Below are 26,774 nucleotides of genomic sequence, written 5' to 3' on the forward strand. Positions count from 1 at the left end.
TAAACTGAGAGAAAGCACAATGGAATATGTTACAAATGGGTCAGCTTAGGCAATTTCAGTTGTATCATTTTATGGAAATGATCCCTACATTCTGATCCACAAAACAAACTCCGCAAATCAGAAACTAAATGCAGTGTTGTGCAGGCTCAGTTTCTCGGTGCTGAGAAAAACCAATCCCATGCTGGCAGATTTTAAGTAGGACTCTGGGAAGTTGCAAGACTTCAGCAGCCAGTGTTTAACCAAGAATATGGGGAAGCCTTTCCCTCCTTTGGAATCCTTACAGCACTACACCAGAGCTGGGAGCTGTCACCAAGTGCTGTCGCTGGCATAGGAGCTGTACCAGCTGAATACACTTGGAAAGACCTGCACAACTGGTGGACAAATGAAAAGAGGGAGGAGAGGAATTCCCTTAAGCTTCTGTCTCAGTGACTCCCAGTGGTCCATGGCCACAGCCTAAGAGGAGCATCACAAGCCTGCATTTCTGCTCTTCACTGAAGCAGTGACACCCTCAGCATCCCCCAAAAAAGGAAATTACGGGAGGACAAGGTGTATTCAGTGCTCCCCTTTTTCACACAGTCTGTTCTCAATACCTCTGACAATTTCTGGAAGAGGTAAATGCTACATATACTGTGAACCAGGAGAATTGGGCCTAAAAAACGTCTGCAAGTTCTCTACACAAGTATATCCTTACATCAGTGGAGCTAGCTCACTTCCAGACTGACTCTATCCCTCACTTGTTTGTGATTGTTGTGTACTTCTCTATCACTGTGTGCTGTCTGTAGACAATAATTCAGCCCATTTTTTATGGGTAGTGTCTAATCTGGTAATAAGTCAAGAGTATGGATATATAAATGAAAAATTTAGCAAACCTATCCCTGAAAGATTGATTTGCCTTTGAAATATGACCTTTCTTTTACATCCTACCAGCTTTTACTGCTTGAATGTTATTCAGACTTTTTGAACATATACACATTTGGTTTCAAATGTAACAACTTCCACACCCATTTATGCTTCAAGATAGAAAGATAGAGCTTACTAAAGGAAATGGTTTGCAAGGTTTAAGGCAAAGAAGTTACTCTTTCTTTGTCTATTATGCTCTGTGCTTTTACAATATTTATCATATAATGGGAAGCCTTCACAAATACTCCATATTTCCACTTTCAAATATTCAAAAATTAATTTGATTCAAATATCATAACACTTCTAATATACTGGTTCTATTCATCTGCCTTGTAGTTTTAAGTTTTTAGGTGGTTTTTTCTCTCCCATTAGGGTCAGTACTTTTACTTTCAAAATAAAGGTATTCACTCCAGAAAGTCCTTCCTCAGCACCTACAGGGACCACATCCCAATTTGAAGGGTGTGTGTGTATGTGTAGGTCTCAACAGCAGTAGTCTCCTCTCTTTCCTTGAAAAATAGATAGTCTTCATCTTTTTCTCCTGTCTCCTGGGTTGAGACCAAAGCTGTAAGCTGGTTTTATCCAACAGCAGAAATAACTCAGGCCACAGAGAAAACAAAGAGATATGTCCCTTCTTACCCTCTGGTAGATTTGGGCAGAGACGAGAGAAATGCTTTGGTCCATCTTTGTAAAAGGGCAGACCTGTCACTGGTTTAAAATACCCACTTCTTGACCCACTTGCACATATTGGTGTGTACAGCTGCTGTAATTCCTTGGAGGCATGTCTCCTTTCTTTATCACTCTGCAATCTGTTTAAAGGCTTTGGTCTGTAGCTCAGCAATGCCACCACTGCAAATAGAGTGCTTGGAGAGAAGATTCTCTTCGTTACTAACTTCGTGCCAGCTCCTTGCCCATCAAGCACTGCTCACTTAACTAAACACATGCAAAGGGTTTCTGTGTGCTGACTTGCAAAAGCATTGCAAAATACAGGAAAGAGGGGAAAGGCAATGTCATTGTGCTGACTGGACAGAGAAGACAGTGTGCTTGAAGTACGTCATCATTCAACCAAGCATTCAAGCACATGGTTAAAATCAACTACCTGTCTAAAGTGCTTTGCTAAATCCAACCTTCCATCCACCAAGATGTGAGATTGAGTTCTCCTGCTAGAACACCAGGCCTGCAGGAGTGTATGGTAGGAAGCCCTTCTCCTATAGTTATTTAATTACATATTAGATAAAATCACAACCTGTGGAGAGCAAAAATCCCAAAAGCTTGTGGGCACTGATTTTTGACAATGACCATCTCTGAGAAGTCATCAAAAGTTCTGAAACACAGTCTTCAAAAACCCAGCAATCAAACAAACCGAGTCTTGTATCAGTATATTCTAAACTGAAAAACCTTGTGCCCTGCCAGAACAGACAAAATATTGGGGTATGAACACTTTGTCATTGAAAAACTATTTTTAATACAGTAGTTAGCAATATTTCTGTTGACATCCAAATGTAGGATGCTAAAAATACTTTCCATCTTCATTTCAGAGCAGAATTTTGTATGCATAAATAAATAGATGCTCTCTTCAAACACAAAATGAATCTGACTTCTAAGGCTAGACAGAGAAAAAAAGCAGAATGCCGGGGTTGTGAGCATATTCTGTTATTCTAAATTAGACACACAGTTACTGCAGTTGCGTGGCAAATCAGGTCTTTGAATGTACAAAATGGCAAGAGGGCCATGTCACTGCAAATTCCAAATGGGGGTAAATAATATTTTACAAACTGTACATATACACTGATCACAGTGTTGTAAGGTACCCTTCCATCTTCTTGAAAAAAAAAGTATCATAACCTTTGAATAGTGAAATGAGACTTAAGATATTTAGATATTTTCTCATGTTAAGCAGCAGTGCTTTTATAAACTACCCTTATTCCCCTAGACAGTATAAATGGAACAATCCTCTCCTCGGGTATTTCAGTCTTCAACAACATCCATATATGTCAGAGGCAAAAACAGACCTTGCTTCCATCTCAGATATATAGGGAGATGCTGTTCCTGAATCCTAATGATGGCCACAATCCCTGTGGCTCAAAGTGTGAAGATTTTTGCCTGTCTCAATGGACAGAAGAACAAACTTACTATAAGGCTGTAAAGTTTTCCATACTGTCATGTTTCCTTTCTCCCCTTCTCCCTTTCTCCCTCCTTCCAATAACCAGCAGCGATGGCTAGGAGTATAACACAGAAGTTTTGCTTTTGCCTTCTTGATCAGAACACGTAGAAATCTGACTATTGGGACACAATGCAAGTGTCAGGCTGTTGAAGCCAGGGACAGCTGATGTCTGATGTGACTAGACTTTGGATTTCATCTTTTGCTATGCATGTTTTGAATTTGAGGGAGGGACAACGTTGAGCTTTTCTTGTGACTCTTTGTAATATACGTCAAAGATTACACTTTTACGAACCATAGAATTAATTTAAGAAAAAGACCATTAAGATCATCAAGTCCAACCATAAACCTAACACTGACAAGTCTACCACTAAATCATGTTCCTAAGCACCACATCTACATGTCTTTTTAAAAATCTCCAGGGATTGTGACTCAACCACTGTCCTGGACAGTCTGTTCCAATGCTTTACAACCCTTTGTCTGAAAAAAATTTTCCCAATATCAAATCTAAACATCACCTATTGCAGCTTGAGGTGATTTCCTCACATCCCTGGGATGATGGGAGACCATCATGATGGTGTTTCCTGGGAGATGAGACCAACCCCCACCTGCCTACAACCTCCTTTCAAGTAGTTGTAGAGAGTGAGAAGGTCCTCCACAAATCTGCTTTTCTCCAGACTAAGCAACTCCACTTCCCTCAGCCACTCCACATCTGGGACCTCATTAGACTCATGCTCCAGACCCTTCCCCAGCTCTGTTGCTCTTCTCTGGACATGCTCCAGCACCTCAGTGTCTTGTAGTGTGGGGCCCAGAACTGAACACAGGGTTCAAGGTGCTGCCTCACCAGCACTAAGTGTGGGGGATGATCCCTGCCCTACTCCTGTGTGCCAGGCTGTTTCTGATACAAGCCAGGATGCTATTGGCCTTCTTGGCCACCCAAGCACCCTGCTGACTCATGTTCAGCATCCCCAGGTCATTTTCCAACCTCTTTCCAGCCACCCTTCCCCAAGCCTGTAGTGCTGCATGGGATTATTGTGTCCAAAGCAGAGGACCCAGCACGTGGCCTTGTTTAACCTCATACAATTGGTCTTGGGACAATGATCCAGCCTGTCCAGATTCCTCTGTAGAGCCTTCCTACCTTCCAGCAGATTTACACTCTGCCCAGCTTGGTATTGTCTTCAAGCTGACTGAAGGGGCACCTGATCCCCTCGTCCAGAACATTGATAAAGATGTTAAACAGGACTGGCCCCAATACTGAGTTCTGGAGAACACCCCTTGTGACTGTCTACCAACTGGATTTAACTCCATTCACCACCATCTGAGCTTGGCCACACAGCCAGTGTTCTGCCCAGCAAACACTGCATGAGCAAGCCATGAGCAGCCAGCTTCTCCAGGAGAATTCAGACAGTGTCAAAGACTTTACTAATACCAGGTAAATAACATCCACATTTCCTTCTCCACTAAGTGGGTCACCCTATCACAGAAGGAGATCAGGTTGGTCGAGTAGGACCTGACTTTCCTAAACCGTGCTGGCTGGGCCTGATCACCTGCTGGTTCTGTACATGTTGCATGATGGCACTCAGGATGAATGCCACGTCAAGATGAGTGCTATCTCTGTTCCATGACCTTCCCCAGCACTGATGTCAGGCTGACAGGCCAGTAGTTCCCCAGTTCCTCCTTTCTGCCCTTCTTATGGATGGGCATTACCCTGGCTAGCCTCCAGTCATCTGGGACCTCCCAGGTTAGCCAGAGCTGCTGGCAAATGATTGAAAGTGGCTCAGTGAGCATGTCCTCAAGAACAAGTGGACTTACAACTAAAGACTGCAGCAAAGAAGGCATTAAGTATCTCAGTACTATACCTTCACATATAACAAATCTCCTTTCTTTTTGCTATGAAAAATGAGAAAAAACTCAGTAGAGACGAATGGTAGCAACAAATTTGAGTACAAAGACCCAAAGGAAGCAGAAAGCAAATATAAAATTAGTTGAATCACCACAGCAAACCATTTTCCTTAAGAGCTTTCAATACTCTTAGCTAGAGGGAATACAGCTGATGAAGGTTGAAAGCACTGAATTGTGCATGCAGAATAGTTTTCAGTGGGCTGAAGGCACTGAGTTGGAATCAGGTTTCAAGTCTGAAGACACTGAGATCTAGGAACATGGACCAGAAGATTATGAAGCCTGTGAAATAAAAAAATGGGGCTAGGTAATACCATAATTTTCTAATGCAGTGAATTCCCTTCAGGGTCCTGAGATTTTGTTTCAAAGATTTGAAATCTCACTCAACCACTGTGAACATCTGAAAGGAGTTTTCATACTAGCAAGCTCTCCTCAAGCACTCCTAGGAAGCTGCAACTAATTTGACGTCTGCTTATCTGGAATGAAATTGCAAGGGGAGGTAGAAATTCCTTCGTAGATGCATATACTTGTGCTTCCTTGTGGACAGACAGAAACTTCAGCGAATGGGCAAATTTTACTCCTTCCACTCTATTGGGAAAATTATGCAAGAATCTCTCTCTCCTAAGTATATACGTCAATTACAGGATTAGAGAAGGTGGCAGGAGTGGTTTTTTGCCTATGCTGCATGAAAGCCCTAGTACAGAGAAGTTATTTACTCTGTCCTTCAGCCATTTCAGTACTTCCAGATCTAGCAGGATAGGAAACAACAGTCTTATTCCAGACTGAGAGATCTTTTTCTCCCCATTTTCTTCTTCTTTTGACCAACCTTTGCTATGGTCAAGCACAGAAGATACAGAAACTTCAACATTAATTTATCAAACTAGAAGCTGATTTGATCTGAAGCTGCTTCATGTTCCTCAGTTTTGGAAGTTTAAAACCTCTCCGTAAAATCACATTCCTGCTAACATGTTTCCTGGACATTCTTTATTTGTCAGAAAGGTGCTTGGAATAAAAAACAGAACTCAAATGTTCCCTCTATTTTGAGTGACCTAAAGATTCAAACCAACCTAAAACACTTTGGCATTAAGAGGTTAAAGTAAAAAAGCTCTCCAAACCTGAATTTTCCAAATGCTTCAGCTTAGCTCAAAAGACATATCCCTTATGATCCCTTGAGATGTAGTCTGAGCTTAGATTTCCACTACATGACATGTCTCAGAGGCAGATTCCTATTGATAAAAAGTGCAAATTATTCAGCAAAGTCCCTTGGAATCAGTTCTGGAACCTCTGTCAACACCAGACTGGCAAATCAAAGCCCGAAATATTACAGGAGAACTTGTCAAATTTGCCCCTGTCTTGAATCGAGCATAAATACAAGTGATCCATCAGCTGCAGGACAGATCATATTCCTGAGAGGGAGTGCTGCCTGTTTCTTCCCACAGCTCCCTCTATCAGGTCTGAGCAACTCATTTACAGGGACAGAGCTGAAGGAGTTTGTAAGCATTTTTAAAAAACATCCCGCGTGGTTTCAAAACGCCAATTCTGCCACCTAGTGACCACGGAAAATGAACCTACGGTTTACGAACAGGCTGAGAAAAGACTGGCTCGCACAGCTACAACTGTGCCATAGCTGGTGGGTGGGCACTGCCTTAATGCCACTGGCACCGTGGTCCACCCAGGCACTCTGCCTGCACTCTCAGAGCGTAAAAGACGACGTGAGTACTGCGCAGAAGTGCATGAGAGGGATGACCAAGCCAGTATGTATAAGCCCAGTTCGTTCATCAGCACACACTGGAACTGCTGCTGCCTCTAGACCTCGACTTTAGGGAGCTCAGTGAGTAGATTCAGCTGTTGGCTGCAGGAGAGCACAGACAGTACTGGAAGAGGGGAAGGCAGCAAATACTGATGTTCTTTCCCAGACCTTTGGCTCACTGGACAGTGACCCTGATTTGGACCCTATATCTCCAGTGTATGGGTGGTGCATCAGCAGGACCTTCCTGTGTTCAGAATTCACACACACAGAACTGCTAAAGTACCTGCTCAGGGTGAAGCTTCACAGCATGGTTCTCCAAAGGAACTGGCAGCAATCAGCACTCTCCACCTCTAAAGTGTGTTGGCCATGGAATGATTCAATGCAATTTCCTAAAATGTCATGTGGAGTCCTCTGAACTGAGCCATTTGTAAAAAGGCATCCAGCAAAAACGTATGTGCTCTTCTCTGCCCAAGATCTTGTGACCTTATTTTCATTGTCCTGTGTCATGTGCACAGGTTCTAGGAAGACATAAAGCATTGAGGTTAAAGGTTGCTGTGCCTTCTATTACAAAGCCAAATAGTGTGGTGTTTAGAAATATGATTTCAGAGCAAAATCTAACCTGTGGGTTAAAACAACTAGCTTCTCTGTATCTGCCCTGGAAGCATTCCCAGGCTAGACAGGTATAAACTCATTGCTTCCTGCTGCATTTCACAGCGCTCACATACATCAAAATGATCTTCAAGCTTTTGTAAAGGGGGTGGAAAATGCTTGGAAAACTACAGTGGAAATAACAAAGAGGCAAAAAGCTAAGCTGTTTAAAGGATGTATTACTAATTAATAAAGTCTGCAATTAATCATTAAAACTTTGTCAGGGCAGAGCTGCAAATAGAATCCAGGCTTGCCATCTTCATCTTCTTTGTTCTAGTGACTTGAAAACCCTTTGTCCCTAAGTAGTTGTGCATCTGTTTTACATCCTTATTAACACTGATGTAAAAAAGAATTACTGAAAGAAAAGCTTACTATAGAGCTCTGGTTTTAAGATAGCTGGTTTGTTCTTTCTTACACTTTTGTAACTCAGAAAATTTCACCTGAATTCATGGAACTAAAGCATGGTGAGAGAAGTGTCCAGTCCAGCATCTTCAGAACCCCGTATCTCATACAGCTACTAACCCTTTTTCCAGGATGATGAAGGCAGCTATTCAGGAAGGCATTTCTATTGCATTTCAGTATAAGTTTAGCTTTAACTTGTTTCCTGGTTGAAGTTTTAGCATTTATGCAGAATTTTTTCAACCATGAGCTGGGGAAAAAAAGGAAGTAAAACAAAAAGTCTGTCTGAGTGACAGACTGTGCGTCACGCAGCTATATCTAAAGTCCTTGGAAGGCATTCTCTACTTTTCTACAGCATGTATTTACCTCATGGAATCAAAGGCACTTAGGACTATCACAGCAGTACTATAAAATCTACGTAAATCAGCAGACACTTCGGGGGCTTTTTTCTCCATACTGTCACACAAAATAGAAATGCTACATTCTTGGTGATTTAACCATATATTAGAAAGACTAAACACAGCAAGATTTTGGCAGGAGAAAGATGGCAGATACTTGTTTTACAGTATACGTATTTTATCCTTCAGCTCCATCTCATTTCTCATCCCATCCTGTTTTGTTCAGCAAATAGGAAATTCTAGCTAGTATTTGAAAGCAGAATCACTAAGGCAGTATTTGTTTTAATAAGGGATGGGATTCAAAAGGTAGAAAAGGTAGGGAAAAGGTAGGGAAAAGGTAGAAAGTTACAAGGATACCAGAGAAGATCCAGAAAATGTTTTGATTTTTATCTTCTAAGGAACTGAATTGTGCACATGTTACTGAGGATAGCAGCTGTTTATTAGGGGCACAGTGGAGCAGAGTGTAGAGATCTCTTAAGTAGTCCATCTAAAAGGTTTAACTCAAGTAAGATGTCCTACTGTATGTCCCTACTGTTTCATGATATGAATGTGTACACAGCTAAGGTGTTTTGAACAATACTGTCCTACATGTCCAAGTGAAGGGTCAAAAATTCAACAGTTAGCCTGGATGAATATTCCTGTATCTATACTGCAGTTGATCCCTAAAAGACTCATGATTTTGAGTCTCATCCTGAGGTGTCATTAAGAGATCTGACCTAATACTAGGTCTTGCATGTGTGTGCATGGTGGTGGTGATGGTAGTCATTGTTCATTTAAAATAAAAGTGAGCCAAAACACAGATGTGTCTAAAAAGCATGCAGTGAAAAGTCTTGTACACAGACAATCAGCTTGACATTCACTGTGCATCAGTACCACAGTTAAAGCATTTGTACTTCTCCCCACGTCGTAAGAGTCACTAGGCCATGACTCAGGAGTGGGTACAACTTTCCTACTCCAAACCAGTGAGGCACACTAGGACACACTGACACAGTCATGGGGACTGAAATGGTGACAACACAAAACAACTATAACCCTAACAAAATAGTGCTAATGATTAATATTTCATGCCCACCTCAAAACTCACAGAAAAGAGCAACTGCTGCAGGAGATGTTCAGTAAGACATAGGAAAAGAAAACACAAGAACAGCAGGAGCCAGTGTCCTCTCTGCCTTGAGTGGGTAGCTCATCTGCCTCTCCTTTACCAGTGTGCTATGCCCACTGTTTGACACCTGCTTAATTGCTTACATGATGACTTACAGAACAAACCCTCCTCACAACAGAATGAATATACTATGTAAAACAAATATGGTCCCTCCTGCAAGCTCAGTAGCTGAGATGGAGGTTATCTATTTCTCCAAGAAATTTCACAGGAAAATATAGCATGGAAAATTCACTACCACAGAAGAGTTGTTCTAAAACAGGACAAAATGCCGCCAGCTGTCCTAATTCTTTCATAGGTTAGCCTCCCCCACTGAAAAGGTAGAGGGGTGGAAGAAGTCCCCTCTTTTCTGTACCCTGCCACCAGTGCTAAGTAGCAGAACACATCCTTTGGAGATGTTGTGGAATTGGTGTCTGATCAAAGAAAAGTTTTACAGTAGGGCGACATTTATTCTTGGAAAGCCTCTGAGGTGGAGCTGTTTGGCAAACATGACGGGATAACACCTGAAAAAGAGGGCAGGTCTTTCAATCATAACTGAATCTCTTTGAGACTATTACTTTATCATCACTTTTATTGCAATTGTATTCTCTTGTTGTTTTAAGAAGTATGTTGAGTAAGCAGTTTCTCACTGAAAAATGCAAGTTCTTTGAAACTGAAACTTCTTGGCCATGCAGAAATCTTGCCCTAAATCTGTCAGAAGTTAATTTTGATACCTGAAGTACAATGTCTGATCCATACTAGAGTCTGCCCTTGGTCATTAACCCAAACAGAACCAACTGCTCAAGAAGTTAGGCATTCATCTGAAAAACAAATGAACAGCAGCACAATACTTCCAACAGCATTTGCAATATCTTAGTAATTAGACGACTAACTAAAAAAGCAGAGGTTTTAATCTTCCTAAAAGAGAAAATACAGAATCAATTCTTTTTTTTCCCCTGCTGCAGAACAAACAACTACCGAAATCTGTCTTTGTGGGATGGTCACAGTTTACCACGGTTGAGGAGGTTTTGTTGTGCAAAGTCCAATGTCCAACATAAGTTGTCTGAGAACCTGCGTTTTCTCTATTTACTCACAAATCTTCTTGACTTTCACTGTTTTCATTAAAATTTACTGTTCCTGTTTTGCAAACACAGAGTTGCCCTGGGTCCTACCTAACGAAAATCTGAAGCAAGAAGGGAGAGGTTTCCTCATCCACTTCTAAAACTTGCAAGAAGCTTTCTGGTAATGAGCTATTGGAATCAGCCATCTTGGATAGACTTGGTGGATGGATAACACCTCTGTAAACCATACAGTGTTCCCACAGAACTGCTAAAAAATATTTTTCCATATTTAAATTTTTCCATCTTTCAGCTTGAAAACTGTTTCACGAAATCTTTTGAATTTCAGAGTGACACACTTTTCACTCTTCTGCAATCCCTCCCACCAGAAATACTTACAAAAGTGTCCTTACAAGACACTGCATCCCCTCCCCCTGGGATTTTGCTAGTGTGCCATGAAAATTGATAAAGCTGTACTCTTGTACTCACGGTTTGTCAGAGGCTCTATGGTCTATGCCTAGCCAGCTGCCTTGGTCAGGTTTCTAGAACCTGGTCAGTGAGACAGGGACAGTGACAGGACAAATAAAGAAAACCTCTTCAGTCAGCTATTAGCACTCTTCCTACATTCCTCTATGTCCTGAGCCTGGTGCCTGAGTCCCTTCACTGCAGTATCTCAGTTCTGTGTCATTAATCACATGCTCATTAGTCCTGCACTTCTGCTTGTTTTCCACAACTATGAAGATGTAACAGCAAAAGAGCCATTTCTCAGTGTCACCTGCTCAAAAATCATGCATCTTCAAGTGAAGCAACAACACGTTTGGCATGCCAGATTATTTTCTAGAGGCAGACTGTTTCTGCTTTTATTTTGGAAACATTCTCCCACTTGGGAACTTGTAACAACTGTTGACAGAAGCATTAATAGCAGGAAGAACTGCTGCAGGTGACTAGAGGCTGGAGTTAGGATAGTGTCAGGTAGGAGCAAAGAGCAATGAGAATATTCTGGAGTAATGTTGAATTAATAGTTACGAGAAAGGCAGACAAATAAAATAAAACAACTTACTTGGTGGATATTATTCTAGTATTTAGGGGAATATTCTGTCAAATGAAACAGATGTAGCCAAAATGAAACAAAACAAACCTAAAAAAACCCCAAACATTGACTGACTGTGTTCCTGTAAAATACTTCTGAGTTTGAATTAACGATCTTGAAGCAAAGGTACCTCTGTACATTCTTCAGGTGAGCCATAGCCTCTAGATAATTAAAGAGTTGCTAATCAAAGATAAAATGCTGACAAGAAAAAATGCTTGAAGAAGTTAATAGAACTTGCTCTTCTCAAGAATATTGTCAGCCAATGTTTTTTCTTCGGTGTTTATACCACAGTGATTATTTCAGACATCCAAGGATTTTTTCTTCTCCACCCAAACTTTTTGTGGCCTTAGATGCCAGGGCTGTTAGTCTGAGGCTGTGTCAACCAGCACAAGCCTGGTTCAAGGGACACAGGCAGCTTGATATCTGATACTGCTGAGCAGATGAAACCTGCATCCATTGGAACACAGACAGTGTTCACAGTACTATCCAGCTGTCCAGGACCAGTAAGAAGGGAAACCCTCCAACTAGGCCAACAAGATCACACAGGCTCGATGCTTGTTTATACATACATATGTACGCATTTTTTTAATTGGAATGGTGGCCATTGTATTAAAAGAAATTGCTTTTCAAATTTTTAATACCCTAATTTTAAGCATAAACGTAAGTGACTCAAAGAACAATCAAGCATTGAGGCTGGGACCTTTAGGAAGGAAGGAAGAAATCCAGTGAAATTCATTGTGAAGGCCCTCATATCTTTTGTTAGCTGTCACTGTCAGCTGCACTTGCTGCATGTATACTGTCAACTGCAGTGTGGAGCTGAATTATGCTGAACCCTGTGACAGTCCCATCCCTCTGTCCTCCTTTCTGGCTTAACTCAGCCTCAAAGTTTCAAAAGAGTACTTCCAAGGACTCACACACAGGATTATGCATCAATATTTTGAGCTACATCAGTGTCTATCTACACTGGATATATGAATGAGGGTTTGTGTCCATGGCAAACCACTCTTTGGTCTTAAGCCTGCCCATCAGTTGAATGCTGAGTTCACTGCAAATGTTCTCCACAACCAACAGGCTGGGCCTGTGCCAACCTATCAACCATCAGCTGGACATTACTATAGCTAAGCTATAAAATTCAGCCTCTGGAGAGGAATGTCTCTACTCCTCTCTTAAAAGAATACTATAGAGAAAGCCAGAGAGATACAACACATTGAATATTGCTATGTCTCCTTTCTTCTCTTACTCTAAGAGCTGAAACTTCCTTGATGAATGGTTCCTTGCATAACATTAAAGAGTGCAGAATGTGACAGTACCTTCCTCCATAGCCCCTTTTCCCATCTTTCCTAAGAAAACAAATAGCAGATCCCTTTAGCATATGTTTTTTTAGGCAATGACTTTTCTCCAAGAGATTTACAGTGGCAGCCTTATAAGAGATTTGTAGCAGGCAGTCCTCCATCTGTAGTCTTACATCCTCACTAGGAGAGTCATAATTCTCCGGGAATGAAATGACAGAAGACTGTAACAGCTAATCATATATTATAATGGTAGAGCCTCTACAGGAAGGACTGTACTTGGCTTTGCATGTCTCCTTTGGGCAACACAAAGCTTTCTCAAAAGGCTGAGATAAATTCTATTGTTTTGGTTTCTACCGTGTCATCAGTTGCACACCCCATCCCCCCTAAACACACACACACACACACAACTGTACTGTCCCAGGTATTTTAAGGAACATTTTCTGAAAAGGGGATTTTTCGGGGGGCTTGGATACTGGCTATGGAACATTTCAGCTGCAAATTGCTAGCATGATTTTGGCTCAGGCTGGTTATGATGTAAATATGTCACAGATGTTTCGCCTGCGTGCAATAGTCTATTCATGCAGTTCTTCATGCACAGGTGATCTGACATCAGAATGAAATTCGACAGGTACTAAATAGTGCAAAGCAACACGTTTTAATATACAAAGAATATCTATAACTTTCAGTATGGCATGAATGGACTACTGTAGGTACAAAGCAGTACCTAAACTAAATGTTTAGAAAGCCATTTCGCCAACACACCAACACTTTATTCTTCTAAGGAGTCCTGAATATTTTTGATATGTCCCAGAGACAGGACCTCCATTGTACACCTCTATCCTCTCACCAGAAGGTTACATCTCTAAGAGTACAATGCACCAAAATTTTGACTGAGCACTGGGGAAAAAAAATTTCACCCTCTTTATTAATTCAAAAAGCTCTCTGCTCTTTCTCTTTCCTTGGTGTCTCCAGTTTTCAAATTGAAACAGACCTAATATGACCCACTCATGGGGTTGCAGCACAAAGTAGAATCACAACAGGTCTTCTGACTTTCTCAGTAAGTTTACTGAATTAACCTGTTCTTCTGTGGTCAGACATACAGCAAGAAGAAAATCTTAGCTTTAATTTGTGAGAGCTTAGACGTACTGAGTGCTGTGCATCTTTTCTTAGTCAGCGATGAAAAAGTCTGCAAGAATCCTGCCATTCTAATGGCAAAGCAGGATCCCTTGAATGTTTTTACCTCGGCTGACTAAAATTCACAACTGACAGGATGGCCAGTATACAAGCTGGAGTTCTCTGCCTTGTGACTGGTTTCCCGTGTGACTCGACACAAGCATCCATGCTGCACTTCCACAGCAGTCAAAAAAGTGCAACGGCATGGTTTAACTTTTGAGAAAGATGATCGGCTTCACACGGGTTCCGAGATATATGGGACCACAGGGCTCTGAATAGTTCAGTGGGCTTTATCCCCATATCACTCATAGAGACGGGCAGACATCCTATTTGCCATTTGTTTGCTGGAATGCCTTCTCATGATGTACTCTTGTTTGTATTCTGCTGAAATCAGCAGGATCACTCTTAATCCTGCATTGATACATGTGTATGAAAGTTAACAGTAAGTTCACAGGGCATATTATGGAGGGAATATGTGTGGGTCTGTATTTAAATAAATTAGAAAACCGAAAACAAAACAACAACAGCAACAACAACAACAACAAAAGAAACAAAACCAAACAAAACCAATCCTAGGAATACTGAAGATAAGCACGCAGGATGGGATTTTTAAAGATGCAGAGTGCTTGCCAAGCACAGATAGATGCAGATTTATTGGTAGGTGGAAGAAGTCAGCAGAATGATAATAAGCAGATTTTGTCGATTAGAAGAAGGAGGCAAACACACAGGCTGTAACAATGCCTTGCTGGTGCAATACTCAATTTTTAGTCTGCACAATGCATCTCTTCCCATTTCATTTTCTTCAAAGCAAGGCCAACTTTGGACTGAGCACTTAGCTCAGTACTGAGCCTGTTTCAAAATGACACCCCAAAACTTATACTTTAAAACATACCCAAATAGACTGAATTTTATTTAATGCTATTTTAAAGGTATTTCTCTCATTAATACAGAACAACAGATATAGATTGGTTTTGTACTCTGTAGAATCTTTAGGTGTTTAAATATGGACAGATAAGATCAGGATACTACACCTAGTGAGAAAAGAAAAGGTAAATATTACCATACAATTCATGCTTTCTTCCCAGAATGGAAGCAGTCTAGACACAACCTACAATTTTCAAGTGCAAAGGCATTTTTTGTCATTCTTGGGCCTTGTCTCTGTTGTTGTCTCTCTCAGTACCAAACGGTGCTTCAAAAACTACAACGTGTCATTCTCAGTCTAGCAATGAAATGAAAATATAGATAAAGATCATCCTTCTTGGTGAGGAGAAAAGGGCAGACTCAAATCTGTTATAGAAAAAAGCTAGTTTCTTATTAATGGTAGATTTGTGATGTAACCGTGCCTTAGAGCAGATTACATTCAGCATCAGAAAGGAATCATAAAGTGCAATTCAAGAAGTGCACTTAGGCATATGCTTAAAGTTCAACTTCTGCGTTACTGAACTAAGATTCAGCAATTCCAATTTCAGTTGCTTCATTAGATGCTAATCTAAATAAATATAAAAGCACGCACAATCATGAATAAGCCAGATTTTTTTAACTTTTCCTCTCCTTTGTGTGACCGGCCAAACAAAGTGCAATAAAACTAATGAAAGCCAGGTAACTACCACTGCTGCTGTTACCACACCCCTATCAAAAACTAACTAATTTCCTCAGTCCAGAGGCAGAGATTCCAGTGATTATTTCTAACACTGATATTTGTTCAAATACTTTCTACAGTTCTCATATACTTACACGAAACTCCAGTCACCTGTGCTACAGCTGGTATGTCTTTACAAGCTTTTCCATAAAGGTTCCCCCAGAAAATGAAGACCTGGCATTTTTTAATCACTATAAAGATACCATTACCCCTCTGCAGCTGCAAAAAGCTTTTGATTATTGGCTAGGATTTTTTTTTTTAAGGGTTTACAAGTCTCTGCAGGACTGTGTTTTAAACCCATTACTATCTTCTGATAATCATGCTGTACATGTTTATTCTACATCCAAAAGAGAGACAGTATTTAATTACCAGGACAACACTCTGAGGTCCTAAATGAAGCAATTGAAGTGGAAGTCCTAAATGAATGGATTATTTAAAAAAAATTGAATTTGGTCTATTTAACAGACTGACTTAAGTACATCTATGGCATAGTTGTCATGCTTTTGTTACCCAAGCAAACAGAAAAGACAAAAACTGGGACAAAAGTCAGTTTTATAAATGGCAAAATGGAGGAACAGAGATACAGGAGTAACATGTCCAAAGTTACACAAGAACTGACTACAGATTTCTTGTTATCTATTTCTGTGTCAATCACAAAAGACACATCCCTTCTAGAGAGTGTTCCTGCAAAGCAGTACCTTGATGGCCACACCTTCTGGAATACCACAGAATTATTTCAATAGAATGAGATGGAACAATGGAATATAATGGCAATGTACATGTAAATGGCAAAAGGGTATTTTAACCTTTTTTCTAATTTTTTTTATTAGAAAATGTGAAAATTGTGATGTTACTGATGAGTCATCAACCTTGGAGGTATTTAAAAGATATGTAGATGTGGCACTTAAGGACTTGGTTTTGTGGTGGACTTGGTAGTGCTTGGGTTATGGTTGTACTCGATGATCTCAGAAGTCTTTTCAAACCTAAATGGTTCTGTGATTCTACTTGCCATTAAACTGAGAAGAGCTAAAAAAACCCAGCATGATTCACAACTCGCCCACATGACAGTTTCTGTTTTATTTTGGAAGCCTACAAAACTCCTTCTCTAGTCACAAGGTCTCTTTTGCCTCATTCTGCTTAAGGATCCCTTTAAACTTAAATCATTACGATGTTATTTTAATCATGGATATTCTACTATATTGATAGAATAATTCTGCTACTGAGAACTGCGAGTGTTGCTTCATACATTTAGGCCATGTTCAAACAGAGCTACTGGGCCAGTAAATATACCTTAAGAGAGACTGATGTTAGCCAGCGTGACACCTATCTAGAAGAAGAACAGGATGGAGGATCTGGGAAACTACAGGCCTATCAGCCTGACCTCAGTGACAGGGAAGGTTATGGAACAGATCATCTTGAGTGTGATCACACAGCATGTGCAGAACAATCAGGGGATCTGGCCCAGTCAGCATGGGTTTTGGGAGGGCAGATTCTGATTGACCAACCTGATCTTCTTCTATGATAAAGTGATCCACTTAGTGCATGAGGGAAAAACTGTGGATTTAATCTACCTGGACCTTAGCAAAGCCTTTGATTCTGTCTCCCACAGTATTCTCCTGGGGAAACTGGCTGCTCATGGCTTGGATTTGTGCACTGTTCTCTGGGTAGTAAACTGGATGGATGGCAGAGCCCAGAGAAGGGTGGTGAATGGTGCTACCTTGGCTTGGCAGTTGGTCACTGGTGGTGTTCCCCAGGGCTCAGTATTTGGGCAAGTCCTGTGTAATATATTTATTAATGACCTGGATGAGGGGATTGAGTGCCTCTTTAGCCAGTTTGCAGATGACACCAAGTTGAGTGGGAATGTTGACATGCTGAGGGTAGGAAGGCTCTGCAGAGGGATCTGGATAGGCTGGATCAACGGGCCAAGGCCAAGGGTATGAGGTTCAACAAGACCAAGTGCCAGATCCTTGGGTGATAACAAACCCCATGCAGCACTACAGGCTGGGGGCAGAGGGGCTGGAAAGCTGCTCAGCAGAGAAGGCCAACAGCTGGCTGAACATGGGCCAGGATGGCCGAGAAGGCCAATGGCATCCTGGCTTGTGTCAGCAAAAGTGTGGCCAGCAGGACCAGGTAGGTGATGGTTCCCCTGTACTCAGCACTGGTAAAGCTGCAACTCGAGTTCTGTGTCCAGCTCTGGGCCCCTCAGCTCAGGAAAACACTGAGGCGCTGCAGCGTGTCCAGAGAAGGGCAGTGGAGTAGGTGAAGGGTCTGGAGCACAAATCCTATGAGGAGCAGCTGAGAGAGCTGGAGGTGTTTATCCTGGGGAAAAAGTAGGCTCAGAGGTGACCTTATCGCCCTCTACAACCACCTGAGGGGGGCTGTAGCGAGGTGTGTGTGGGGGTCGGTCTCATCTCCAGGTATCAAGAGATGGCCTCATGCTGCGCAGAGCACGCCTTCACCGGGCAGCGCCGCTGTCCCGCGGGGGGCCGAGGGGTGGTTGAGCTCGAGGGCTGAGCACGGCCCTGGACGACAACCCCCGACATACCCCAGCCCTCGGCCCCCCGCGGGCCGGGACCGGCCCGGCACGGAGACATGGCGGCACCGGAAGCGGCGGAGCGAGCCGGGGGCGGGGCCAGTGGGCGGGCCAGGACCCCCCGCGCCGCAGTGCCTGGCCCCGCCCCCCGCAGACCCCGCCCCCCGCAGACCCCGCCCCTCCCGGAGCCGCCGCGGGCTGAGGGGGAGGAGGAAGAGGATGAGGGGGCGCCGCGGCGGCGCTTGTGTTGGTGTTTGTGCTGCTTGTGCTGCAGCCGCGCTCGCCTGAGCGGGCCCCGCGCTCACTCCCTCCCTGCCGGCCTCGCACCGCGCCGCCGCCCCCGGGGGCGGGGGGAGTCGCGGCGAGTGGATGCCCGGCGGGCACCGCCGGGGCACAGACCCGCGGACGCCATGGGCTGCTGCAGCTCCGCCGCGCAGGTGAGCGGCCCGGCCCCCCCTCGCTTCCCCTGCCCTCCTCCGCGCCCTCGTCCCGGGGCCGTCCCTGTGGCTGCGCAGCCCCTCGTCCCCCCCGCTCTGTGCCGGCCGTGCATCCCCTCGTACCCCTGCCCGGCTTCCCCGTGGCTGCACCGCCTCGCTGCCTCCCGCCACCGGCGCCCCGCTCTCCCGTGGCAGCGCATCCCCTGCTACACCTGTAGCGCCGTTCTCCCGTGGCTGCGCGCTCGCTGCATCCCGACCTGTAACCATACTCTCCCATGGCTGGGAACCCTTTGCTTTTCCCTCCCCGACTCACACCCCACCGACAGCTCTGCTCTCCCGTGGCTGTAACACTCCCCCCCCCCCCGCCTTTGCTCTCCCCTTGCTCTTTCGTGGCTGGGAAGGACCCTCTGCACCCCCTTGTTCACCCCCCCCCCCCCATAGCCTGGATCCTATCGTGCTGCGCACTTCCACCCTCTGCGCGCTGCTCTGTGTGCTGCTTCCCCTGCGGATCAGCATCATCTTGCCCCTTCTTCCCCCAGCCCTGCCACAGCTTTGCAATCTTTACCATACCCTGCTCCCATCCCCTGCCATGGCTGCAGCTGCATACCTCCAGTTCTTACCTGCCACCGTCTTAGTGCCTTGCACCACTGTCCTGGCGTCCTCACCGCCTCCTCCCCTCTGCCATGCCTCAGTACACCTCCCTAGATAGCTCTACACGCCCTGCCCTTCCCTGCAGCATGTTCTTTGGGGTCCCTACTTGCCGCCCACCCCCCTCCCCCCCAGAGAGAGAGGCAATTTCATGGGAGGAAATCATGCCCAGGGCCTCACTCAAGTCCACTGCCCCTGGAAAGGGAGGCAGTCCTAATCCCAGCCCCCTGCTCCACTCTGTGGCCAGGGTTTCAGGTGCCTCCCTACATCCTTTTCCCTATGTGTGATTGGTTCCACGCATATCTCTTGTTTCCGAGGTCGGTTTTTCCTTCTTCCCCCTCCCCCCTCGCTCCGCTTTGCCCTTACTGACTCCTTTTTTTCCCCCAGAGTGGTGCTGCCAGGCAAGGCACTATTGGGAGCTCCACCCAACGCTCCAGTTTGCGGCTCTGCTTCCCGTTTTAACTTTCCCTTTGAACAACACGGCCAAGGCTGTGCTGTTGTTTTTGCTTGGCTCCTTTCTGAAGGCTGTAGGACGAGCGATCACGACTGATGCCTTGGCTGTGCTTTGCTCGCTTGTAAATGTTAGCTTCCTTTGGCTGTGTCACTTACGGTGGCTGAATCCAGCTTCCAGCAGACTGCTTATGTGGGAAAGTCCGTCTCTGCTGTCCCAGATGACTCATCACAGAGATGAGTTTTTGTAGCTCATCCGTTCAGGCAGACTTTTTTTTTTTTATATAAGGGCTCTGTCCTTCCGATGCAGAACACTGCAGAGAGCTGTCCAGTTGCAATAGGGAACATTCTTTCTGTACAGCAGATTTGCTGCAAAGAGGAAGGCAATCAGCTTTATGGTGCGTGAAGAAATGGTTTGAATTGAGAGAATGAGATGTATGCTAAATGATAGGGAAAGATTTTGAAGTTGTTTGGTCACTGCAGTAGACTGCCAGGGGGTATTGTGGAGTCTGTATTGCTTGAGGTTTGCTAAAAAAAAAAACAACTTTAGATAAGCATCTGTCAGGAGTGGCTTAAGGAAAGCTGATACAGACTCGGAGCACTGAGAGTGAAGCTGATATTTTGAAGTAATGTTTTGAAGTCTTTTCCAACCTTATTTTCTGTGATTCCTATCCAAATTGCTTTTCTGAAGTGATTAGTAGGCCCTTTCTAGATCTTCTTTATGAATTTGAATTGCTGTTCTCTGTTCTGTTCTTAAATGAAAATGCAGGCTTATTTGTGGGTAACATTAGACTGAAATAGGAAGTAGAAGATCAATTGGTTTACATATCTGGCTTGTTCATGGGTTTCAACTGATTGATTTTGTTTTTCAGTGACACTTGTGTTCCACTGTCATGGCGTGTGATGTTAATAGTGCACTATTGAACTTTTCATTTGCTTTCCTCATGTGTGGCAAGATATGGTACAGTAATTGAGCTTTGTATCCCATATATATAACTGAAATATAAAGAATGGCTGTTTATTTAACACCCCAGCCATAAGCAATGTTGTGTCTTCTCAGGAAATCCAAAGCAAGGGCTAGTTGCTGAATATTTTATCAGCAGTTTGTCTGGTATACGGATTGCAGAAACCTTGCAACCTACAGTACAGCATTGCATTAGATCCTAATGTCTCTTATCTTCCCTTTTATCATTAAAAATAAATGTTGTGTTCCTCATCTACCACTGTCTTTGTACTTTCCCCTCTTCCATTTTTCCTGGGCAGGGGTCCATCAGACATTCCTTCATATTGCCTCGCTTACTTTTTGCTTCTCTCTTTGTAGCTGCATGTTGGTCTTTGACATAGTCTCTCCCATTGCTGTGGATTGCTCATCCTCATTCCTTATGACTTTGTTTTTCAGGTTGATTTCTCATTAACTTCATTCTTCAGCTCTGTAGCCTATTTGATTTTCATCTGCTAATCCTCATTTCTGTTTCTGAGAGAAATGATTACTTCTGTTTTGATTCTGCCAGCCATCTTATCTGAGTACTGCACCTCCAGGTCCCTTTCTCATGACTGCCACCTCCTCTTATTTGTGATAATGCACCTACCTGTGACTGATAGTTGAACAGGGTAGATTTCTTTGTTGTCTTCTTCCTGACTCTTATTTCATATTCAGTTATCCACTTTCGCTACTGAATACATTTCCCAGTTCCTTTGCTTTGCAGGCTGTCTAAAGCAATGCCTCAGGCCTTTTCCTGTATCTCTTCCCCTGCGGAATCTAAAGATTTCCAGAGAAAAACTGATTAGAATTGACTTGTTTACCTTTGCTCAGTACTATTGATTGCTGCTTACAGAGATGGATTTGCATGTTTGCCTTCTGCTTTTCCTCGTTTTTAACTACTTAGTCTGACCCCAAAGCCCCATTCATTCAATTTTCCTGTTTTAATTCCAAATTACTGGGTTTTACCTCTTGCTGCCATCTTATTCCCTTCCTAATTTTGGTCTGAGTTACTATTATCAGTCCTTAGCTGACAGTCAGCTCCAGTCTGCTTCCCTTCTTTTCCAAACTCCTGAATGGAAGAATGTATGTTTGTCCTGTCTCTTCATACTAAATTAATTCCAATCCATATTCTGTGTTGTGCTGAAATTGTCTTCAGTAACGGTTCTACAAACTTCTTCTTCTGCCCAAGTTGAAAGGATTCCCCTTCTTTCTTACCCTCCTTGACCTCTTTCAATACTGTGTGTAATCCTCTGCCACATGGTGTCTTATTTTCCCTGGGCAGTCTGTGGTATCACAGAATATTTTGAGTTGGAAGGAACTCACAAGGATCATCGAGTTGAGCTCTTAAATGAATATGAGGATATGCCTGCTGAGGCACTTAGAACAGGTATATTCTTTCCAGTTAATTTCTTGTTTCCATTTTGGTCTTATTCCATGTTTGCACGAAGTTCTTCTACTTCCCCTGGTGTAGTATCTGCCCTTGTTCTTTATCATTGCAACCAGAGTTCCTGTTTGCGTGTTTCTCCTTTTTTGTATTAAAACAGTGTCATCATCTTTTTTTTCTTTAGGGGTTTGTGCTATTCTATACTTATTTCGTTTCACTAAGCTGTAATTATTTTTGTGCTTGCTGTCTCTTGACACTATCACCATCGTGAACCTTGAGCTTGCTGAGAAAATCTTGTGCGGTGTCCGCTACATCCTCACACTTGTCATAAAGCAGTCTGGGTACTCATAATTAATTACCATGACCAGATCTTCCTAACACTTTTTTGAATTGTAGTTTAGCCAAAGTGTGCTGGCCTATATGAGATGAAGACCTGTAAAGGACAAGAGAAAGAAACCCCACCTCTGTGTATCTCCTCTCTGGCACTGCTGTTAGTTGCCAGTACCTTAATGTGATTTCAGCCCACTGTCTTCTCTTGGCCATATCTTTGTCATGAGATGTGTGTTTTCTCAAGGTGGGTGCTTCTGTCTAGGTGGATCTCTTTCATTGTGGGTCTGCCATGCAACAGAAGTTAAGAAGTTTCTGCTTACTTTTGATAGAGGTTGTTCTGGTTTGGTGGAGATGTTGGTTTTTTGTTTTCGTTGGGTTTTTTTTGTTTGTTTGTTTTTGTGGTTTTTTTTTGGTGGTGGTTTTTGTTCCTTTTTTTGTGGGTTTTTGTTTGTTTGTTTTGTTTTTTATTTTTGTTTGGTTGGTTTGGGGTTTTTTTTGGTGCATGCGGTTCTGGAAATTATGTTCTCTACCTAATGTACACATCTTTTGAGCAAATGGTGCTGAAGTTCTGAGTTAATAGAACAATTAAGTTTCTATCAGATCTTTAGTTTTATTGAAGAAGAAAAATGGAATCTGTGGTTGAATGACAGTATTCTCTTCTCTTGCGTTTCATTCTTCTTCATCAGTGATATTTTCTGCTATCTCACAGCATTAATCCATTATAAAACTGGATTTGCAGGAGGTAACTGTTGGAGTTCATCACTCTTATGTCACCATAACTGTTAGGCTGCACTGTAAATCCATTTGTTCAAAGTAATCTGTAACAGACTTTTTCTAAGCAAGAAAACTTGCACTACAGTGTAACTCAGATTGCTCTGCTGATCTAGTTTATAGCACAGTTCCATAAAGTTTGCATTGTTATATCTGAGCAGACAGACATTAATAGATCATGAAAGGGAACGAGGTAGGGGGAGAGGCAGACCTTAAACTGCTTTCTCATGGGACATTTGTGATACATAATCCATTCTCCCTTCCTGCTGTTCTGCAGTTGGAGTGGCTGATTGGAGTTAAAAGGTGTTTATTTTGGCAACATGTTGTAGGGAACAAAGCAACTTATTGAGATCTTTGTGTTGGGATTGGGAAATACTATGTGTGTGTGTTTATTTTATCCCTATAGCTTTTTACATTAGTGACTTAATCCAAGATATGTGTGAGAGAAGCTTGAAATATTGACAGAAATTGGAGGCATGACTGGAAAAAACAAAGCACATGTTATTCTTGGTGGTTTTAGTGGTGGCCTTGGTTTTTGAAAGACTCTAAGAACTTCCCATTATTAGAGGAGATGAAGACAGATCATCCATTAACTTTCCCTTGAGCATCTGCTATCAAAGCAACACTGAATAAATCTGGAGTTCCTAACTTTCTAAAAAACCTCACCGTTCTGATGAAATGTCTCTGCTAACCTGTTATGGACAATACAGATGGCTAATTGTACACTAGTGGTATCTTCAGTTGTCAGAGGTTCTTGCAGTCAAATGAATATAAGGGGCATCAAAACATGCCTGTTTCACTGTGGGCACGGGTATGATCATGGAAGAAGACCAGCTGAATAACAGTGTTGATGCACAGAAACAGAATGAGTTGTGAATTCTAATTCCAGGAGATAGGAAGCTTGCTTTGGCAAGCAAAAATAGTATGAAGGGCAAAGCGTACAAGCAGGATCCAGAAACATACTAGTGAGTCAGGTATCTCATGAAGTTGTTGGTGGCTTTTCTGTATTTCTGATCTGTGAGCTCTGTTAGATTCCTGTGAAGCATGAGATGTCCTTTTACAAATGCTGTCACAAGCAACCTGTGCAAATAATTCCATTCAATCTTAACATAGAAAGAAATATTTCAATTACATAGATACTTGTAAGTAGTCTTTAAATTCATGTACTAAGGTTTTAGTCTACCCTTCAGTTATGTCACTTCTTAAAAGTTGTAAGCAGCAAGTTATTTTCTTTACTTTGTCAGGTAGTTCAAAGATCAACTTTGTTATTTTTAAGAGCTTCAGGAAATGATAGTTTGTATTAAGAACAATAATGGGACCTAGCATCCTTATAAGACTTTTTTTTTTTATAAAGTGAGAACAATTTTGGAAAAGATTGATTATCTTGCATTGTTAATAGGAAGTGCTAAATCCAAAGCTCGTGTTATTGTAATCTATGGGGCATCAAGAATAATGTCAGCCATCAGACTTTTAGGCTAATAATAGTGCAGGTATGTTCAGTATCACCCAACTGATGGCTTTTATTTTTCATTATGAAGAGATGGCAATGTTTGTTATGTAGTGAAGTTGTCAACTGTCTTTATGCTGTTTACTCTGAAGGCAAGCTTTGCAATAACTGTGCATGCCTCTTTCTCCTGTGGGCTGACTATAACTTTTGTTCCTTTGAACCTGGCTCAGCGAGTTCTTTTGTGAAAATCAGAACTTGCAAACCAACTTAACATAAACTGTGTCTTTGATATTTTGTATTTGAATCTTTCTCACTTAAAGCAGCTCTTGGAAAATTGTGTAAATCTTCGGCTTAGCTTCTAAAAAAATAGTTATGCAGTGTTGCCAGGTGACTTCTACCTGCTGATTAAACTGATTGCTAATTTTTACCTCTGTTTGATGAGACCTTTTTGTGTATAAATTTTAGAGAAAGGGTCTGTGTTGGTGAATATATAATAGGGTTCTTTTAGGTCTTCCATCCACTTTGAAGTTTCACAGACTTTGTAAATAAATGTCAGTGCTTCGATTTCCCTTCCGTTGCTAAGCCCCCCCCCCTTTTTTTTTGATTTTTAAAAAAATTTTCTAGGTAAGCATTTTCCTAATGTGGAATAAAAGTGTATATTTGTGTGACAACAGCCCCAGAAACATCTCTATGTATACTTTAGGAAGAGAGAAGTGTCATCTTCGTTTAGAAATTCAGCTTTATAGCCCAAAGATTAGTTTTCAGTGCTTTGATGCGATTTCAACACCCAGTGTCCATTGCACTGCAAGAGTAGGAGATGACTGCTTGTATGTCGGAGAGCTGAGGTTCCATGCTGCACTTTTACATGGTAGTTCCTAGCTGTCCTTGTTTAAACCAGTAATATTGCTAGACTCTGGTGGAGAGTCATGGCGAGCAGAACACGGTGACTTGTGCCTCACAATGTAATATACAATGTGCCTGCTCTTAATTAATGCCAGGTAGTTAAGCTGCTGATTGCAGCAGAAATGAGCACTGGCCTGTTGTGGTTTTGTTGTAAATTGAAACCACTCTTGCTGCTCTCCAGATAGTGTCTGACTGAGGGAGAGACCCCTGAATGTTGTATACAGATCTGCAGAAACAAAACAAGGAACCCGTTTAAGTACTTCGTTCAAGGTCATGATAACCATCTCCTGGGAATGCTTTGACAGACTCCCCCTAGTTTGCTATGAAAGACTGAAAAATTATTGCCCACTTATAAGGGCGTATGCTTATGTAATAAACTAAGGGCTTAACACATTATTTCCCTTTCCATTCTCCTCCCGCTCTTTCTTCCTTAAGTCAGAGCTTTCTTAGCGTTGGTTCTTGTTAATCTAATATACTTTCAATGTCCTCGTATTGCAATCCTGAGTGGTTTGTTTGTTTGTTTGTTTTCTTATTATGCTAGAATTTTGGACCTGTAAGTCAGGACTTGGTAATTAAGCAGCCATGATTTTCACTTGGCAAACCCATTTGAATGTAGGATACATTTTGGAGGAATATGTAGCAAAGTGCTGTGAATTCCCCTAGTAAGTGGCAACGTTGTTATTTTTCACAGCAGTGCTGTGCAGGCCATGAGCTCTTGGTGAGCTGCGATGTCTTTGGTCTGGAATTCACGTGAAGAGAGTGCAAAAAAACAGGGGCAGCGTTTTCCATGGAGTGTTCTTCATCTGGAATCCACATTTCATGCACAGACCAGTAATTGGGGAGTTCTGCTGTGGTTTTATTTTTGTTTGTTTGGGTTTTTTTTTTTTGGGTGTGTGTGTGTGTGTGTTAATATCATGTGATAAAGCTAAGACATTTGGAAGCAAAGTGTGTATTGTAGTTGGGCAATGTTTTACTAGTCCAAAGTTTGAAAATGTTTTATAATTTGGGACTTGCAGGGCATGGAAGGAACAAAATTTGAGATTCTGTGAAACTGGTTGATATACAAGCAGGAAGTTCAAATGTGATTAAGTAACTTGGTATGTGCAAAATGTCTTCAGAAGTGAAATGTTTTGTGATTTTGGTTTTGGGGTTTTTGTTTGGTTTTTTTGTTTGTATGTTTTTGTTGTTGTTATTTTGTTTTTGTTTGCATGACTGATTTTTATTAATTATTAAGAACCATGGAAGTACCAAAAATGCATTGAAATTAATATTTTAGTCCCCTGAAAAATATTTCTATTATATTTGTCAAGTGTCCTTATTTATTGCTGCCTTCAAATAAGTACTTAA

General features: G+C 42.3%; 1 protein-coding gene across 5 annotated transcripts in view; it reads left to right on the top strand.

Moving 5' to 3' along the window:
• Nucleotides 1-18,419: 18,419 nt before the first annotated feature.
• The window catches only part of SLC44A1 (solute carrier family 44 member 1), a 74,234-nt gene continuing 65,879 nt past the window's right edge, over nt 18,420-26,774 (top strand). For all 5 annotated transcript variants that reach the window (XR_001876114.1, XM_017822520.1, XM_017822521.1 and 2 more), the window contains exon 1: nt 18,420-18,512. Coding sequence is in view for 4 of the 5 variants with exons in the window: in XM_017822520.1 (XP_017678009.1) it covers nt 18,486-18,512 (27 nt within the window). In the remaining variant the exon portion in view is untranslated. The remainder of the gene's footprint in view (nt 18,513-26,774) is intronic.

The sequence above is a fragment of the Lepidothrix coronata genome, unplaced genomic scaffold (assembly GCF_001604755.1).
Source record: "Lepidothrix coronata isolate B3197 unplaced genomic scaffold, Lepidothrix_coronata-1.0 Scaffold98, whole genome shotgun sequence".
Classification (NCBI taxonomy): Eukaryota; Metazoa; Chordata; class Aves; order Passeriformes; family Pipridae; genus Lepidothrix; species Lepidothrix coronata.